The sequence below is a fragment of the Pseudonaja textilis genome, chromosome 3 (assembly GCF_049901715.1).
Source record: "Pseudonaja textilis isolate UNSWEBS1 chromosome 3, rPseTex1.2, whole genome shotgun sequence".
NCBI lineage: Eukaryota > Metazoa > Chordata > Lepidosauria > Squamata > Elapidae > Pseudonaja > Pseudonaja textilis.
In genome coordinates, this window is record NC_141992.1 from 131916783 (window position 1) to 131936391 (window position 19609).

The following is a 19609-nucleotide window of genomic DNA, read 5'->3' on the forward strand; positions in this document are numbered from 1 at the left end:
TTCCTGAAAAATAAAAAGAACCAGCTTTCAAGCAGTTGTCTGTATCCTTGCACTGGAGCTCTCCCAGCAGGAAAATGAATCCTCAGAAGAAAGGCATTTTCCAAGCCTTTCAACAATGGAAACATATACATTTTTTTTGTATGTTTCCCTAACAGAGACTTGACCCTTCTGCACATTTTAAAAAGCTCATTTATCACACCATTTGTTGTAAAGTACCTGTAAATGGTTTACTTAAGGCAGAAAATAACTATTTTATTATCTTCAAGTACAGATTCAACTGGATTTGAGGCCCTTTTGTTTGGGATACCAGATATGTGCTCCACAAATCTGGATGACCTCTTGATGCCTCCAACAGGTTTTCTGTATTTTCTTCTGCACATCTAGATTTTTGCTTTTCCTGGTTGATAGCTTTTCTTTGAACCAGTATATTTACAATTTGATTTCTTGTTGCTTCCATCTCTCTTAGAGTGACTTACTCACTTTGGCATTGCAGAGGCTAAACAATAGGTGGACCAAGACAAAGTCATAGGCATAACTTATGGCTAGCAATAATTTTGATTTAGTTTACAATTAGCACCAAAATTAGCATTTGATTTTCTCCTTATATTACATTAATTCTTACATTTTGGTGGAGCACTGAAAATTATATCTGTAGGGCTCCTTGCACCTCTGGCACCTCTTGTAATTTAGAAAAGGCTTCCTGTACACACTGGATCCCAAGTACACACTCAGCGCATGGATACAATGCAGAAAAGTGCCACTGGTTTATTTATTTACCCTCTAGGGACTCTTCATTATTAGAAAAGCCATGTCCTGGTTCCTATGGCAACAGCTACTCGGCGGCAGATTCCATCAAAATACAAGAGCAGGCTATGAAAAGGGGAACAAAAGAATGTTAAGAGTTTGAATAAATAAAAAGAGGCTGTCTTTTTTCTTTCATTCTCTCTCTTCCTCACTCTGTCTTTCCCACTTTCATTAAAAAAAAAAAGAACAAACTTTTACAAATTTTAAGAGAGAAATAATGCAGAACCCTGACAATAATTTAATCAGCCCAAAGTTCTGTGGGCTTCCAGCTCCAGTAAGTAATTTTGCTCATCTTATTGGTTGATGCTGGTACTTTAGTCTCTCTGAGCCTCAGAGAGCAAATATACAGTTTGGGGGAGTAATATGGCCATGCTGATGGTAACAAACAATCAGTGGTGTATTTGGTGACTCTAAAATCATCCTTTGAAGGGACGGATGTTCTTCCTTGTTCTAAAGACTTGCGTATGAGAACTACGGTATCTCTCTGACTGATAAGAAGTACTGTACAAGAAAAAGAATCAGAACCTTCTGACCTGGACGGACGGAGGACAACTCTGTGTGTGTGTGTGTGTGTGTGTGTGTTTGTTTGTTTGTTTGTGTGTCTGCATGTGTGTGTGTGTGTGTGTGTTTGTTTAAAATAAGAGCACTTGCTGAAATTCATGGGTGATTACTTTACCTTCTACATAACAAATCTTTCTCAACAATGCTTTGAGAGTTTGGTTTTTGAGATTAATAGCATGCAATCCAGGTTCTCTAGTACAGAGAAGTCTGATTTGGTCTCCAACTAGCCTTAGGCAGCTGTTTGAGAGTCATTGACCCTTATTTAACTCTAACCTGGGGATATCCATTAGCGGAAAAGATTCCTGTGCAGAGGCTTTTAGCAATAGCTTCACCTGGTGCTTCACACTTGACATTACTATTATTATTTAAATGGAAAGAGGAGAAATTAAAAATCCCAGTCCCACTTCCTCTAGAGATATCACCATATAACCACTATACTTCCTTGTCATGGGTTCTTTTACATATACCCAAGTCAGAGGGCTCCAAAACCCTAGAGAGGCAACACAACCACACAGATCCCTAGGCAACACATACACACAAGCGCTCAAAGGCTAGTACTAATTGCTCACTACTGCACACTTTCCCTCTTCTACTATAGCCCCTCCTCCTCCTGCTTCTCCAAGTACTGCTCTTTGTGAATCCTACTGTTGGAGAACAGTATCTTTTTGTTGCTGTTTTGCTTCCACACACAAACAAGAGAATGAGAAACACACACCTCCTTTCTTCTCTCCCACAAACTAAAGCAAGACATAGTTGTCTCTCTGCTCAACTTTGTAGCCAACAGTTGCCTAGGGGGGGTGTCTTAAAAGGCAGGGCAACAGTATCACAAGTAGCACACTCCTGCACAGGTGTTATGGTATGTGGAGATGGATAATGACTTTGAGAGACAGGAGGAACAGGTGCAGGTAGACTTACAACCATGCATTTGATGACCATTCAAAGTTGGGGAACTATGGCCCTTTTATGACATGTGGACGTCAACTCCCAGAATTCCTCAACCAGCCATGCTAGGAGTTAAAGCCCACATGTTATAAAAGGGCCATAGTGCCCAACTTTGGTCTAAACCAGGGGTCTCCAACCTTGGCAACCTTAACACTTGTGAACTTCAACTCCCAGAATTCCTCAGCCAGCAAAGCTGACTGAGGAATTCTGGGGGCTCAAGTCCAGAAGTCTTAAAGTTGCCAAGGTTGGATATTCCTGGTCTAAACCATGGTCAGATAATGCAGAAGAATAGGGGCATGGCAAACAGAAAGGGAACTCCCAATTATTCAGACTTTCAGAATTTTATAACTTTATAATAAAGATATTGCTAGTATTTCTGAATGCGTTTCTTGTCTGAATTACCTTGGAGGCCTGATAATTGGTCAGTGCCACTTGGAAAAAGTATGTAATAAATAAATAAGCCCAGTGGCCAAAAATTGTGTGTGCTTGCACTCATGTGCTTGCATGCCAGCACTCAGAAGGCAATGCCCCCCCCCACACACATGTGCACGCAATTCCCCTGCTGCCACCCCCTTACCTGCACTGTGCCTCACAGCTGATTTTCAGCCAGCTTGAGGTCTTTTTCGGCTTTCCAGAGGTTTGAGGAAAGCCTCTGCAAGATTTTCAGGCCTAATAATAGGCCCGCTTCATCACTTCTGGTATTTCTGGAAATACAGGAAGTGACGAAACGGGCCTATTATTCCTCCTGAAAGGCCAGCAGAGGCTTTCCTCAAGCCTCTGGGTGGCTGAGAAAGGCCTCAAAGCAGCTGAAAAGCAACCGTGAGGCACGCGCATGTGCAGTGAGGTAACTTTGCCTGCAGCTCGCATGCCAGCACATGGCTCTGTGTGCCACTTGTGTGTGCCATAGGTTTGCCATCACGGGTATAGCCCATTAGTGTTTTACTTATTTATATACAAAATTCATTACTTGGTAGCAAAAGGACTGCTCACTTCTGGCGACATCCTTCTATGGCAATTTGTCTCTATGAATGCAAGGTTGGATCTGTACAATCAGCATGAGAGTGGATCTGCAGGGCAGGATAAAGAAAAGTCAAAATGGGAGGTATGTGATTGAAACACCATCTGTTTGGTGTGTGTGTGTGTGTGTGTGTGTATGAGAGAGGGAAAGACATGTGTGACACACATAAGAAGTAACAGAACTTTGATCTCAGCATTGCAGCTGTCATCTTAATTTTTTTTATCCCCCCCCCCCCATTAGTTTCTATCAAAAAGAGATCAAGGCAGACTTTTCTGTCAAGAGAAACAAGGATAATTCTTCAGCTGTCATTTGTGTTGCCCATATTTAACACATACTGTTTCTGTTTTCAGGCAATATATTACTTACGTACTGTAATAAGTAGCAGCTTCTTAAGCATTCCCTGATGCACAATTAAAATCCAGCTTGAAGTCTTAGAAAGAGAGATGTGTATTTAAAAAAAACAACATTGCATCACACTGCTCTTTAAAATAATGGTGTTATATTCATTTTCCCAGCCCTTCTCCAGCAGAGCTTTACATTATGGTAAATAAGTTCAGAGAATTGGATGTTTAGTATCTTTGAGACAAAATGTGTACCTTTTCCCCCACCACACAAAGTAATGCATCAAAATCAGTGTTGTGCTTTCCCGATGCGGTGTGTGGAACTGCATAGGTCGGTGTGACTTTGTGTGTTATCCGGACTTGTCTCCCTCGATTGTCATGGACACAACATTACTTGGCTGTCTGAGCAATAGATTTTTTTCAGCTTAGTTCACCAAAACAGAACACAAACAAATATTCGTTGCTCAGGATTTGAAGCAAGTGAATCCAGGACATCCAGCAAATTCCTTACATATTTCTGGAACATCTGTCACCAGCCTAGAGGTAGCTCTTTTTCCACAAACATTTTTTTTAACAATAAGAATCTGCCTGCCTGCTGTGCCTTCAGTTGTATAACCAACTCCTTGAACCTTGTAACAAGTACAACCCTTATTTCATAGATAGATTGGCAGATGACTAAGATGGCAGGGATCATACTCACTTTATTTTCTATGTAAGAGCAAACTAGACAAAAGTCAGGATTGGGTACATCAGTTCCCTCCAATTTGAGGTGGTGATATAAATATAAATTCATTTTCAATTATAAACTGATTTTCTGGGTTCATCTTTCAAATATTTGAGGACTGTGGTGCAAGTTTTTCTTTACAAGAAAGCCACTCTACACAAGTCACATAAAGTGCCCAGAAACTAGCTGTGTAAATCAACATGACTTCAAATTTTGTGACATCCCATCACAGAGTAACTGCTCAACATCTGACCAGCATGCTGCAAGACCAGCCTTTTGCTAAGATGAAGGGGACAGGAGACAGGTGAGTTTGTCAGACTGTTACATCACTGAGAGTGAATAGGTGTCCTTCTAACCATCCAGTGCCTTTTGCACTAACCATCATTCTGTTGTTTCCACTATCCTCTTATTAGTTTCCAAAATCTTAATATATGAATGAAAAGGACAAAAATATCAAAGAAAGCCAGTTCATCTTCTGGAACAAAGCTGATATATGAAATCCCAAAAGGAGCTATTATACCAATAAAGGAGAATATCTGTAGCTCAGAGTTGAAAAGAGGGGGTCCTTGTTGCTCTCTGAGCTTGCTTGTTTTCTTGCAGACATTTTATTATCTTAACCAGATAGCATCATCAGGACTAGCACTGATGATCTTACCTAGTTAGGGTAATGAAACGTCTGCAAGAAAACAAGCAAGCTCAGAGAGCACCAAGGAACTATTATAGCACATCATATGCAACATCTTGACATTACATTTCCCATAAAACCTGAACTACCATGATCCCATTTTTGCATCGTTGTCCAATAGATGTCAAACAACAACAACAATAAATAGCTGCAAAGGGCAGCTTTACTTGGAACAGTGTACACCTTCTGACAGTGCTTTTAACACCATTGAACAACAACATTTGCCTATTCCAGATTCCTTGGGAAGGACTTGATGGGTGAAAGTGCCAAATCCAGTCTAAACCTCTGGCTAATTATGAGGCCAAGCATCATAATTTTAAATCATCAAAATATGACATGAGCATCCATTGATTCTTTGCTGGATACTCCAATTTCTTAGTCTATGTCTCCCACCATTTGGAATATATTTACTCTGCATTTAAAACTGTTTTCTAGGTACCGTTATGGGAAAACTTGAGTTTACACTGCTTTCTTTCCATTCAGAGTACAGGCTGGAAGTGCAGATGCTATGCATCTTTTTTTTTTCCTGGTTATCCCATTTTTCTCCTCCTCAATTCTCCAGCCATCTGCTATGACCGGCTGCCCTCCTAGCAAATGTTAGTCAAGTTTAGAGTGGGAAGCTTATAAACAGAAGTCCATAAGAAACTTTATCTTCCCTTCATGAAGATGTATCATTTTGCCCAAGAGAATACAAGGTCCAATCCCTCTCAGTTATTCTTCTTTCCTTGACTTGTGTTACATTAAATATTCAGAAGATGATAAAATGCTGACTAAGGAATCATTTCTTAATCTTGAGCCTCAGCAGATGAGAGAGAGAGAGAGAGGGAGAGAGGGAGGGAGGGAGGGAGGGAGGGAGAGGGTGGGGAGAGAGAGAGACCCAAAATGTGATTTCTTTTGCCCAGAAAATAATTTCTTTCAGCTGCAATAAAAAGTGAGAACCATATTTTTAATACTGCGGCCACATTAATCTCCCATTTCCCCAGCTGGCACCTGCCATATGTACAGGACTACAATACCTGTTCATGGAGGTTATGTATGCCTTATCCCAGCCATGGAGGATGGCAGGATAGGAAACATCAGCTTAGAATGAAATTTGTCCAGTAAGTGTTTACTCCCAAAGAGGAAACATTGAAAGATCTGGCTTGTCCCTTCTCCTCATCTGTGCTATGAATGAATTAAATAATTTGTTTGAATCTGCAGCTGCCAAAAAAAAGGCCAATGCAATCCTAGGTTGCATTAACAGAGGGATAGAATCAAAATCACACAAAGTGTTAGCTCCACTTTATAATGCCTTAGTACAGGGGTGTCAAACCCGTGTCATCATTATGTGATGTATTCGACTTTCTTCCCCTTTGGTAAACCAGGCATGGGCACGGCCAGCAAACGACATATCCAGCCCACAAGCCACGAGTTTGACAGCCCTGCCTTAGTAACACCACTCTTAGAATACTGCATCTATTTTTGCTTACCATATTATAATAAAGATATAGAGACTCTGGAAAGAATGCAGAAATTAGGGGACTGGAGGATAAAACATATGAAAAACAGTTGGGTTGTCTTGTCTTGTTAAAGGAAGGACTAGGAGTGACACAGTAGCAGTCTTCCAATATTTGACTGTCACAAAGAAGAGGAGGTCAACCTATTTTCCAAAGCACCTGAAGGCAAGACAAGAAGCAACGGAGGGAAACTAATCAAACAATCTAGAACTAAGGAGAAATCACTTGACAATGAGAGCAATTAACTATGGAAAGGTTGCCTTCAGAAGTTGTGGGCACTCTATCACTGGAGGCTTTTAAGAAGAGACTGGACAGACACTTGTCTGGAATGGTTTAGGGTCTCCTGTTGAACAAAGGTTTGTACTAGAAGACCTCAAAGGCTCCTTCCAACTCTGTTATTCAGTTACACTTGTCTGCATTGAATAAAACATAAAGGAGTAATTTCTTCAGATTCAAAAGGAAAATGGAGCTTCGGATTCCGTGGGGGAATTGAGGTAGCTGTCAGAAACTCTTTAGAGCAGCTGGGATCACACAGCTGTCCTCTGCAGCTGCCATACATTTTCCAACCCAGGGAAAAAAAAGGCAGAATTGAAAGATGGCCTTACATGTCCATCCCCATTATGTTCCAGTGCAACTGTTTGTCTTGGAACCCAAAACACTGCACGGTGCTAATGCATAGCTAAAAGGCACACTTTGTGTATCCAGGATCAGGGCTTTCCCTACTGTAGGAATTTCAATTATATTGAAAGACGATGTGTCTCTTTAAGCGTAGAATTATAGATCTCCATTTAAACAACTTCTACGGAATGAAGGGAAATAGGGTCGCCATTTTAGCTGCTATTCCAGTTCATCTGTGAAATATTCTGTTCTCCTGTTGCTTTTAATGAATGGAAACCCCAGAGAATTATCCACTTAACTAGGCAATAAAGTCTGGCCTCAATAAGAAAGGAAAGTACAAGAATAGGTAGTCCTCAACTTAGGACAGCAATCGAGACTAGAATTTCTGTTGTGAGTGAAGCCGTTGTTAAGCAAGACACCCACATAACTGCTTTGCTCAATGATCACAATCCCAGCTCTCCTAGTTGTGAGTCATTAAGCAATCGCATGGATCATGAACAACAGAAGCTGAGGGAAGTCATGGCAAGTGAATCTTCACCTACTTCTCCTCTGGGTCCTTTCCTTTCACTCAAACTGCAACGTTCAGATCATATTTATTTTCCCAACTCCTTCTCCCTTTCATTACTCATTTATTGGATTTCTTGGCCACCCAGCTCAGTAATATAGCAACTCTGGGCAGCTTGCAATATAAAGAAAGTTTAAAAAGCACAAAACAATTAGAATGGAATAAAAAGTTAAAAATTAAAATTAAAAACAAAGATGGTGGGCAGCCTGGAGTCAGAATCTTCTTTATCCTGTCAGCCAACCCCCATGGAAGAGGCCTCTGTCAGGACCCTAGGCTGAGGGGCAGAGACCAATTTTTGGATTCATCCAGAAGGCCAAGAATGTGCAGGTGGATCTCACCTCTGGTGAGAAAATATTTCAGAGGGTGAAGGCCACAGCAGAAAAGGTTCATCTTGTGGACCCCACCAGCCTAAATTCTTTGGCCAATAGGATTCAAAGAAGGCTGGAACGAGTGAGGCGGGTTATAGTCTCCTTAGTGTAAGGCAGTTCCTTAAATATCTTCCTTTTACTTAAGGAGTAAGTGTATTACAAAAATAAAGAGCAGCAGTATTGATGTTGTATTCCTCTAACAATCACAATGGAGAGAACTTTATTTCCATCCCTACACACAACACAGAGAGGAAACCGGAAGAGCTTGATCAAAGAAATTACAGCCTTCAGAAATATTCTAAAATTAAGAAAAAATATAATTTCCACTTAAGACGGTAACACCAAAGAGAACATGCATCACCTATAGTAGCAGCTAACAGTAGGAAGCAATAGTTCCTTGAAGAATAAAAAAAAATGGTATGAAATTGATAGGTGGACAGATAGATGCAAAGACAGAAATTGAATTGCCAATTGAGAACTGCCCCTTGTAAAGCAGAAGACATGGGTTACCCAGTGTTTTCTAACTACTCGGAACCATTAATCTCAATTTATTCCTTTGTTGGTCAGATGGAATTCCATAACTGAGTATAAAGGAAAAGCAGGAAAAGGAAGTCGACATCCTCCTGATGTTTTTTTTTTTTACGGACAGGAACATGCGAATGTGCACATGGTAGGAATTATTTGGCAACCCTAGATGGAAAATACGTTCATTACAGGCAGCTGTGCGTGTAACTCAGTTCCTGGAGGGAGCCAATGATTCATAATCTAGAAAAGGCTTTTGCTGATACCATTTTGTTTTCAGAGGAAACATACGCTGTGAGGTGGCAGTGGTGATGATGGCAATGTCTCTGCTTCTAGGGCCATTTCAATGAAGCAAAAGCAGATTGTTTGTATCCAGGAAACTACAATTTCACGCTGTCATCCAGAATAGCAGAGTTGAAAGGGACCTTGGAGGTCTTCTATTCCAGCCCTGAAACATTTGTCCAATCTTTTCTTTAAAACCTCCAGTGTTGGAGAACCCACAACTTTTTTTTGTTTTTTAAATAAACTTTATTGATTTTACAATTGAAATAAATGAACAAACACATACACAACATAGAAAAATAAGAAAAACTAATAAAAGACAGTTCCATTATCAACAGTTTGTGGTTCCTTATTTGTATCATTATTGTCATATTTACAATTAAAGCTTAATGCGAGTATATAGTTACTATAGTTATAGCTTAGCCTCCTTTACAGTTTATTGTTGTTTATTATTATATTATCTATCTTCGTACTATCCAATCATACCAATAGTTCCAACTCTTATAATATTCTGATGATTCTTTTTCTCTAAGTACTAGGGTCAATTTATCCATTGCTGCACAACTTACTATTTTCTGAATAGTCATTTCCCCTGTTGGAATATAAGATTGTTTCTAACATTGTGCAAAGGCCAATCTAGCTGCCGTGTGTATGTGTAATATTATATATTTGGGTTTTGGGGGGAATTGTCTATTAAATATCCCTAGTAAGAAGAATTCTGATTTAAGTTCAATCTGTTCAGTCATAATTTCTTCCAACCATTTTTTAATTCTCCGCCAATATCTTTGGGCTTCTGTACAGGACCACCACATGTGGTAGAATGTTCCATGTTTCTTTTTGCACTTCCAGCAATTCGGATTCATATTGGGGAACACCTTCGCTAGCCTTGAAGGAGGGAGATGCCATCCGTAGAACATTTTATAGGCATTTCCTTTGTATGTTCCCAATTTTGTAATTTTATTATTTCTGGTCCAAATCTTTTCCCATTCTTTTAAAGTAATGCTACGTCCTATATTTCTATTCCAAGCTATCATATTACCTTTGACTACTTCCTCCTATAGTTCTATCTCTAACAGGTAATTATAAATTTTTGTTATTTTTTTTAAATCTGGACCTAATAAGATTTTATCTAATTGTTGTGGTTTACTATAAATTCCAAAGTCTTTCTTATCCTGTCTGTATCTATTTTGTACTTGGAGATATGCCCACTGGTCAATTCGTAGCCCTTGAGAACCCACAACTTCTAAAGACAAGTAGTTCCACTGACTGTTTTCAATGTCAGGAAATTTCTCTTTAGTTCTTAGTTAGTTTCTCTCCTTGATTTGTTTCCATCCATTGCTTCTTGTCCTACCTTCAGGTGCTTTGGAGCAGCGGTCACCAACCAGTGGGCCGGGGACCACTGGTGGTCCGCAAGAAAATTTTAATGGTTGGTAGAGTAATGTCACTCCCAAAGCAATTAATGCAGGCTGCGCGGGTATACAAGGCTGTGCTGCCCACATGGCCTGTGGGAACAAAAGGCTTGCATCGCTTGCATTGCGAACAACACAAGGTAGTAAGGGGATGGGGGAAAGGGCAGAAAGGGGAACTTGCCCCACTCATCCCACACACCTGGCCTGGCCATCAGGCTGCTTCTTTCTTCTGCTTTTGGCTATACGCAAGGAAAGCAGCAAAAGTCTTTCTTTTTCTCCCCCCAACTCTGCCAGAAATGAGTCTTTGGGATCCTGCAAGGCATCCTGTCCCAAGAGGCTGCACCAGCATGACAAGTCTCACTAATTTCTGGCGGAGTTTGGGGGGAAAGAAAGACAGACGTCTGCTGTTTTTCTTGCATGAAGCCAAAAGTCTCTCCCCCCCCCCCCCTGAGATGGAGCTGGAGACAGTATCCTGTGATCCCAAATAAAGAATGATCGATTGGTAGGAAAATGGGGTGGGGGATTTTCCTGCAGACTTTGGGGGGGATTTTTCCAGGGTCTGTGGTCCGCGAGATTTAAAATTATGAGTTTGGTGGTCCCTGAGGTCCAAAAGAACAGGGACCCCTGCATTGGAGAATAGCTTGACTCTCTCTTCTTTGTGGCAGCTCCTTAAAAATTGGAAGTCTGCTCTCTTGTCATCCTTAGTCCTTCTTTTCATTCAACTAGACATATCCAATTCCTGCCACCATTCTTCATGTTTTAGCCTCCAGTCCCCTAAGCATCTTTGTTGTTCTTCTCTGCAGTCTTTCTACAATCTCAGCTAAATGCAATCACGTTGTCCGCCATAGCTTTTTTCCTCTTTTAAGAAATTTATTGGAAACAGAAGGCAAAGGCATCAATTTAAAAATATGACGTCAAGGATTAATATGCATCCACCTGCAAAGTTATGTCAAGCTGCCAAGTGTAGAGAATTATATTGATTTATGTACACTGTAAAGGAAATGCATTCGACTTTTTAAAATGGAAAATGACTAGGGGGTGGGAATGGGGTAGTATTTAAAGGTCTTGCATGAAATGACAATACATGATTACAAAAAATATACAATTTTAAGATGAGCAAGAAAAGAGTTATTGTGATAACTCAAATATAGTGGCCAATTTTATAGGGTGATTTGACTATTACTTTGCTGGCTTCATCCACAGAAAACCTTTTAAAATAAGCTTGGCATCCAACGTACTTGGCTGATCTTGAGCACAAAGGTAGGGTAGAGAAGAATTATTTTGCTGAAACGAAAAAAAGATACACATATGCCAGATGTATTTCTAATAGAAGATCAGCTACAAAGAAACTTGAATGGATTTACACCACCACCCCTACTTTTTATTACCAAGATTAATACTTCAGGATCTGAAACGTTTTTTTTAATAACGCAATAGGCTCAGTTCGGAGTTTTGAATTGAAGGTGATTCAACTGAATCTCTGAATTGAATGTCTAAATCAGATCGTTGGTTCAGATCAAATTATTCAATTGTTCCCAAATCAGTCTGTCAATTTGATGGCCTTTTGCCCGTGTACCATAAGTCTTTCTTTTAAACTGAAGCAACTTTCGGATCCCCATTTCCAGTCAAATGGGGATTTAACTTGGCAATCTGAATCAAATTAATATGGAGAGCGAAACTTAATGAGCACTATGAATCGGATCATTCTGTCAATTCAAATCCACCTATACAATCCTATTTAGTGATAATAGATGATAAGCAGCCTTCAAAGTTCATTTTTAAAATTTTGTTTCAAAGGCTATTACATCTTCTTGCCATTCCATTATGCAGCTTTCCATGTCTTGTTTATTTGCTGTGTGAAGAACATTTCCTTTTGTTTCAAAAATATTATTATTCCACTAGAATAATATTATTCATTCTCCACCAAGTCTTCCCCCAATTGCATATGGATTAATTATATCCAAATTGCTGTCCCAAAAAATAAACAAGAGTAAATCTGGCATTCTGTATAAAATTAATTTTTAATAAAATGACTGACGTAGATTAACGAGACATTTCCCACCTCCCCCCAAAATGGCAAATCTTGTGGACCCTTAGTCCCTAATTTCAGAATCCAGCAAGTCACAAAATATTTGGCTAGCATGTACAGCTAAAATGTAGCGGAATAAAATATGCTAATTATCCATATATTTAAGGTTTAATGCCAGAAGAGATACTGGGAAAAGCAAGAGGCGCTGAATGCAGGAATGAGATACAGTGAATCGTTTTTTAAAAATAAAAATAAGATATTGGTATCAAATTTATTTCTGCATTCAGAACTAGATTACAGGCTGTCCTCGACTTACAACAATTCATTTAGTGTCCGTTTGAAGGTATAATGGCACTGAAAAAAGTGATTTATGACCATTTTTCACACACGTATTTACTAAGGATTCTTAGGAAACAACAACTGGCTGAGAGTCTACTGACTACCTTCTATCGGAATTCAATTGAGAGTATATTATCCTACTGTCTCTGTGTATGGTTCTCGAGCTGCACAGTGGCAGAGAAAAAGGCAATTCAGAGGGTGATTAAGATGGCCCAAAACATCATTGGCTGCTCACTCCCCTCTTTGGAAGAACTGTATAGGAATAGATGTAAGAGGAAGATATTTAATATATTGAATGACTCCTCTCATCCGGGACATCAGCTCTTTGAACTATTACCATCGAGAAGGAGATTCAGGGTATTAAGAATAAGGACGACTAGATTTAAGAACAGTTTTTATCCAAGTGCAGTTTTGAGTTTGAATGCAGGGTCATAAGATTTTTGTGGAATTTAATGGCTGAGAGTAATGGGGTATTTACATTTTTAAATTGTATAGAGATTATTGTATGGTCTGTTGTGTTTAATTTTATTTTTCTTTCAATGGTGTTGTCCAGTTTTACTTGTGGAAGAGCACCTCATTTCGTTGCATCCGCTTGCGAGTGTAATGACAAATAAATTCTTATGTCTTATGACTGTTGCGGCATCCCCACGGTCACGTATTTACGTTCGGATGCTTGACCACTGGTTCATATTTATGACGGTTGCTGTGTCTCAAGGTTATGTGATCTCCTTTTGTGACTTTCTGACAAGCAAAGTCAATGAGGAAAGCCAGGTTCACTTAACAACTAGGCTACTAATTTCACAACTGCGGTGATTCACTTAACAAAAGTGGCAAGAAAAGTCATAAAATGGGGTGAAACTTGCTTAACAAATTTCTCACTTAGCAACATAAATCCTGGGCTTAACTGTGGTCATAAGTCGAGGACTACCTGTACTTTTTCAGAGGCAATGATTTATTTATTTATCTCACTTATTAATCAATTGTATAGGGCTGCCTATCTCACCAAAACAGCAACTCTGAACGGTGCACGACGAGATAAAATAACTATTTGCTACTATTCTCATGAAAAGCATCTTCTTTAACATTCTTCTTTGCTGAAATTCATTGAACCATTTGCCTTTTGATCGTTTGCTCAAGAAGAACTGAGCTACAAAATGCACTGGGCGGCAATAAATTGTAATGTATATAAATGACTGGTAGCAGAAGTTTCTTATCAGCTACTTCTCTATAGAAAGAAATTTCTTTAATCTCCCAAGAACTCCACAATTCCCAGGCTGTTTTACTGAAGGTAGCATTATTCAGCATTAGGACCAGGCATTACTATTTTCTCTTGGGAATTAATTTACTTTTTACCGTACCAATTGACTAATTAAATTAAGTGGGCCCGTGGGGTGGACAACTGTAAGCAAGACAACTGTAGTATGTAGTGAGTATTGTAGTACTCAGACAAGGTGTTGGAATGCCTTTGTGGATCTCAGCACAAGAAGCACTTTATAGAAAAGACTCAGCCAAGAGAAACGGTTGACTTATCGTAAGTTGTCTGAACAAGAACATGAAGAATATAAGATGAAGTCTAAATATCAACTGATTGCAGAGGGGTTTAGTTTCCAATGATTTTCTTATATACAACTGAGAAAAAGATTTTAATTAGACAAAAGAACATTAGGACCTGAACAATACAAGATAGAATTTGAGATGGAATTATGTGCAAATGATGAATGTATAATTATTTAAATATACAATTTTTACTTCTACTGAAATTTGAAACAGAATAACAAGTTAAAGGTGCATGATAAAATGGGCTAAGAACTTTGGTTACAATATACAGATGGATCAATGGGAAGATACAGCAATAGCACTTAGATTTATATACCACTTCATGGTGCTTTACGGAGCTCTCTTAGTGGTTTACAGAGTTGGCATATTGACCTCAGCAATCTGGGTCCTCACTTTACCGACCTCAGAAAGATGTAGGGCTGCGTCAACCTTGAGCTGGTGAGAATCACATTGCTGGCAGTCGGCAGAATTAGCCTGCAATACTGCATGCTAACCATTGTGCCACCATGCCTCCTATGCAGCTAAAAGGCCTGAAATTCACATTATGTTATAATTTAAAAGAGGATTTCTACAAAATGATATACCTTTGGTGTCTATGATACCAGAAAAATGTTGTAGAATCTATAAAGTTATTTCAAATTTATGCTGGAAATGCAGAAAACACAAAGGGTCATTTTATCATGCTTATTAAAAACAATAGAAAATTTTGGATTCAAATACACACAGTGATAGAAACAATGTTAAAGATTTATTTTCAACTGAAACCAAAACTTTTCTTTCTGGGTCTAATGGACAGGCAACTAGAACAATAAGGACAATTAGGTTTTTGTAACTGGAGTGAATTTATTATATGCACAAAAATGAAAAATTCTAAAATACCCATAATGGAAGAATGATTAGAAAGTATAGACCATAAAGAAGAAAATTAAACAGTAAACTTAAGAGAGGAAGAGTAAAATATAAATGTTTTTAACTGCTATAAAGAACATCGGAACACACATGTATAACTTTTTCCCCCTTTCTTTCTCTTCTCTAATTCTTTATATCTCTCTTTTTTGTTTCATTTCTGTTCTAGTTATTACTTTTCTTTTTGTTTGTTCTTTACATTTGTATTGTTTTTATTTTTCAAAAAGCTTCTTGAATCTAAATTAATTTAAAAGAAAAAATGTTGGATTCTTAAGAATAATATTTTACACGTTTTCTCCCAAACAACATTAAAAAATAAAGTCTCCTTCCAGTCAACCCCATCTTCAGGATATACTTATGCTGTGTTTTTGATAGTAGGTGATTTGTTGTTAAGTTATTCTAATTTAGAGTGCAATTATTCCCTGGAGATGTTCTATTAAAGTAGCCACCAGGGCTAGCTCTTACGTAGCTTTTGGACAAGGCTACCTGTGCAAGTTCCATCACAGGTAGCGTAGAAAGAAATAGACTTCTATTTCTTAGTCAATTAAAAGGGTTTATAGCACGATTTTAAGTTCTTGGCTGCATAAGTATGAGATGTATATCACCTTGACTTTTGAAAGGAAGGCTAAGGTAACTATTACCTGAATTCATTTTAGGATTCATAACTCACCATCCTGTGACAAACACAGTAGAAAAATACAAGAATACCTGTGTTGACTTTGTGCTCCCAGATAGTACTGGATTACAATCCCATAATCCCAGACTTCTAGAGATGATGAGATTTATAGGCAACAGTAACCGAAACTATATAAAAAAGGCCAACCAGTGAGCTCCTTTTGTGCAATTAAAAAAAATTCAATTGCAAATGTTACATTGAAGATGAGTAATACTTTTATTTCATTAAAATATAATGGAAACATATTTTGTAGAAGAGTTAGGTTTTTCAATAACTTATTAATATTTACAATTGCAAATGTTGCTTTACAGTTATTATACAAAAGATTCTGAAAAGCTTTAGCGATGAGGAAGATGTACCATATGCTTCCCAGCCAAGAGGGGGGAAACAGAATTAATTAATAGAATGTACTGATTTCCATTACATTATGGACATTAATCAACATTGCAAGCATTTGTTGGTTTAATACTGCCTTCACTGTCATTTCCCAATCCTTGTAAACTACAGCTTGGCATCAATAATTCACTGTAACCTAACTCTAAAATACAGAACAATTCCAGAACATCTTGACAAAGGAAGTGATGACTGAAACACCTGCAGATGGGCCTCTTGTAAATAATTCAATCACTATGTGGTTGAATGCTACCCTGTGAGCTCTCTCTCAGATCAATGTTAAAACAACAACACCCAGCAGTTTAAGCCCCGTTTTGGCTGTTGTATTTTCACGGGAGAATCAATTCTCTTTTCTCCATCCATGTCTCATTCGTGGCCTTAGCTCCATGGATTTTACTTCTGCCATACCTCTTTCATGGAGAATTGTATATTCTCTTCTTCGGGCTTATGGCCACCTGAAAGGAAGGTCTAAGAACGACAAGGACCATGCTTTGGGGGAGTGCCTGCATTCTTAACAAACGAGTACAGAAGTTCAGTATAGGCTGCATGTCAATGTTTTGGTACTGTAGGCCATCAATCTCCTATGCCAGTGAAGGCGAACTCCGAGTGCCCAAAATGTGCACGTGCACATACCCAAAATGCAAGGATGTCCCACGTGCATGCACCCCCGGCCCCTGCACATGCGCGGCCAAGACCCAAAGGCCAGCTGGCAGGCGGGAAGAGCATGTGCATGCACGGTGGAGCTGAGCTGGGGCAATGGCACGCATGCCCACAGAAAGGGCTCTCCTTGCTACATGTGGCACTCATGCCATAGTTCGCCACCACGGTCCTATGCTATTATTACAGGAAAAGAAGTTCTTGTTCGCTTATCATAACAGATGCTATTACTTTCCCACTGAAGTGACACCTATTTATCTACTCACGTTTGCATGCTTTCGAACTGCTAGGTTGGCAGGAGCTGGGGCAAGAATGGGAGCTCACCCCGTCACGCGGCGCTTGCCGACAAGCCCAGTGTCTTGACTGCTCAGCGCTACATGATGTCATGCTGACCACAGGACCACGGATACGTCTTTGGACAGTGCTGACTCAATGGCCTCGAAATGGAGATGAGCACCACTCCCTATAGTCAGCAATGACTAGCAGAGTAAAAAGGGACTCCTTTACTTTTACTTATCACACAAGATGAGCCGGGGAGGAAGGCTGGTCCTTAAACAGAACAGTGGGGTAATTTTCAAATAATGATAGCAGTAATAAGCTGATTGAGGGGTATGAACAATCGCTTGCATTCCTATTATGAGTGGAAGAAAATGTTCTCTCCTTTCACAAATGTTTAAGCTTTGCTGCTGTAAAATCACCTAATGCAAGATCAGATTTTTCTCTGGGCTGAAGCTCATACTGCGCATGCCAGTGATGTGCCACAGAAAGCAGTGTTTTTGCGGCACATAATTCATAACGTTAAAGCTGTTTGATAACATGAATCTACCCCACCAAACTGTGAATTCCACTCCATATTCCTTTGTTGTTATTTATATTTAAGAGAGCGGTGCTGCAGATTACTCACCATGGAAATCATACTTTTGGCAAGTTACTTGTTCTAGTCCATGGAAAGTTAAGTGACAGGAAGAAATGTACCCCACCTGTGTAAACATTAATACTGAGCATTGCAAAATGTTCCTATTGTAGAAGAAAAAAAAATCATGGAGAATTCCTGGGGAAAAAAACCCAAAAGTTTAGATGGATCACTTAAAACTCATCAGCATTTCCCTTTATCTTTGAGCTACAACTTGCTTATTTACTCTTTTGTTTCACTATTATTATTTATTTCAGGAGAAAATGATAGCTGCTCAACAGATTAAAATCCTCGGTTTCAAATTAAATTAAACTAAGCAGTCAATTCATGAGCTTATTTCTTGTAGGCACACATTACATAAGGCATCACTTACTCTGGAATACTTCCCTGTAAACAAACTACTGGACGTTTCTTGCAAGCCGTCATGAGAAATGAAAATATAAATCCTCTAGCGTCTGATCATAATGAATCTTTCAATTAAAAAGAAGTTCAAAACGTTGGGTGGGATTGGAGACCGCTTGACCGAGGAAGAACATGAAGTTTCTTTTCAAAATTCACCGTAGCTATTGGTACCGCTGATGCTTTGTTTCCATTTTGGAATCATCAAAGTTTTATCAGTGCATCACTTATTCTTTGAATCAACTTAAGCTTTTGATGTCCTTGCTTCATTCTTTTTGGCCATATAAAAATTTCTTTGCCCATTAGAGGAGAAAAGCACCCTTGCAAGTTGACCCAGGCAGCCACAGTGAAGAATCAAACAATGATATCAGCCTTCCAGATTTACATTTGTAGGAATCCTTTTCTGTCTTGTGTCATATACCTATAGCAGGCATCATCAGTGCAAAAGCTGCGGGGGGAGGCACTGTATGCCCAAGAAAAGACAATTGCCTGATGTCAGCCGTGAAGTCTGTTTTACAGTCTTAGTCCAAAATATCTGTTTCAAATGGAACCAGATGATAGTATGACAAGTTGGTGACATAAGCTGTTGGGTCATCAGTGTCCTGCAACTCAGAGGTAAATTCACTAACATTTTCAAACCTAAAAATGGACAAAACAAAGAACTGTCATTCATACTTGGACATACAATAAAGAAGATACTGACACAAAAGGAGACATGGGTTTATATTGTTTATATTTTCTACGTTGTAACACCACCACCACCAAGATAATAGCCTGAGGTGGACACTATAAGCAGGGGTGGGATTCAAATTTTTTAACAATCAGTTCTGTGGGCGTGGCTTAGTTGGTGGGCATGGCTTGGTGGTCATGTTACTGGTTGGGCGTGGCCAGCTCAACATCACTCACATCGAGGCACGTATCTCCTCGACTGGCCTCTCGCGACTGTGGGGGTGCTGCAACAGTTGTAAGTGTGAAAAATGCTCATAAGTCACTTTTTTCAGTGCCATTGTAACTTTGAATGGTCATTCCACACAAACAAAGTACCAGCAAAGGAGGGGAAAAAACTCCAGAGACATTCCTTAGACAGGAAGTCTAGTCCTACCAAGAATGTAATAAGGGTTAACAGAGAGGCAGCTTCTGTAAGCAACACCAGAATGTTTCCTTCCTGCCTTCCTTACAGGATTAGGCCAGTAATTTCTTCTAACAGCCGGTTCTCCAAACTGCTTAGAGTGTTAACAACCGGTTCTAGCAAATAGGTGCGAATTGGTAGAATCCCACCTCTGACTATAAGTCATTAGCCCAGCCAGAATTTGGGGAATTCACACGACTGGTCAAATTTATCTGTCTTTTCAAAAAGATTATCCAGTCTGAGCAATCTACAAGAGCACCTGTACAGATACCACTG

At 39.2% G+C, this 19609-nt stretch overlaps 1 protein-coding gene across 6 annotated transcripts in view; it reads right to left on the reverse strand.

Moving 5' to 3' along the window:
* The window catches only part of PXDC1 (PX domain containing 1), a 107890-nt gene that overhangs the window by 54698 nt on the left and 33583 nt on the right, over window positions 1-19609 (reverse strand). Inside the window, exon 5 of one of the 6 annotated variants that reach the window (XM_087930792.1) lies at window positions 132-870. The exons of 2 other annotated variants lie outside the window; for them this stretch is intronic. In XM_087930792.1, the coding sequence (XP_087786918.1) occupies window positions 798-870 (73 nt within the window). In that variant the 3' untranslated portion in view covers window positions 132-797. Of the gene's footprint in view, window positions 1-131; window positions 871-3298; window positions 3375-9248; window positions 11620-16039; window positions 18844-19609 lie in introns of those variants that run through there. 3 more of the 6 variants (XM_087930794.1, XM_087930793.1, XM_026715027.2) reach the window with 3 other exon arrangements.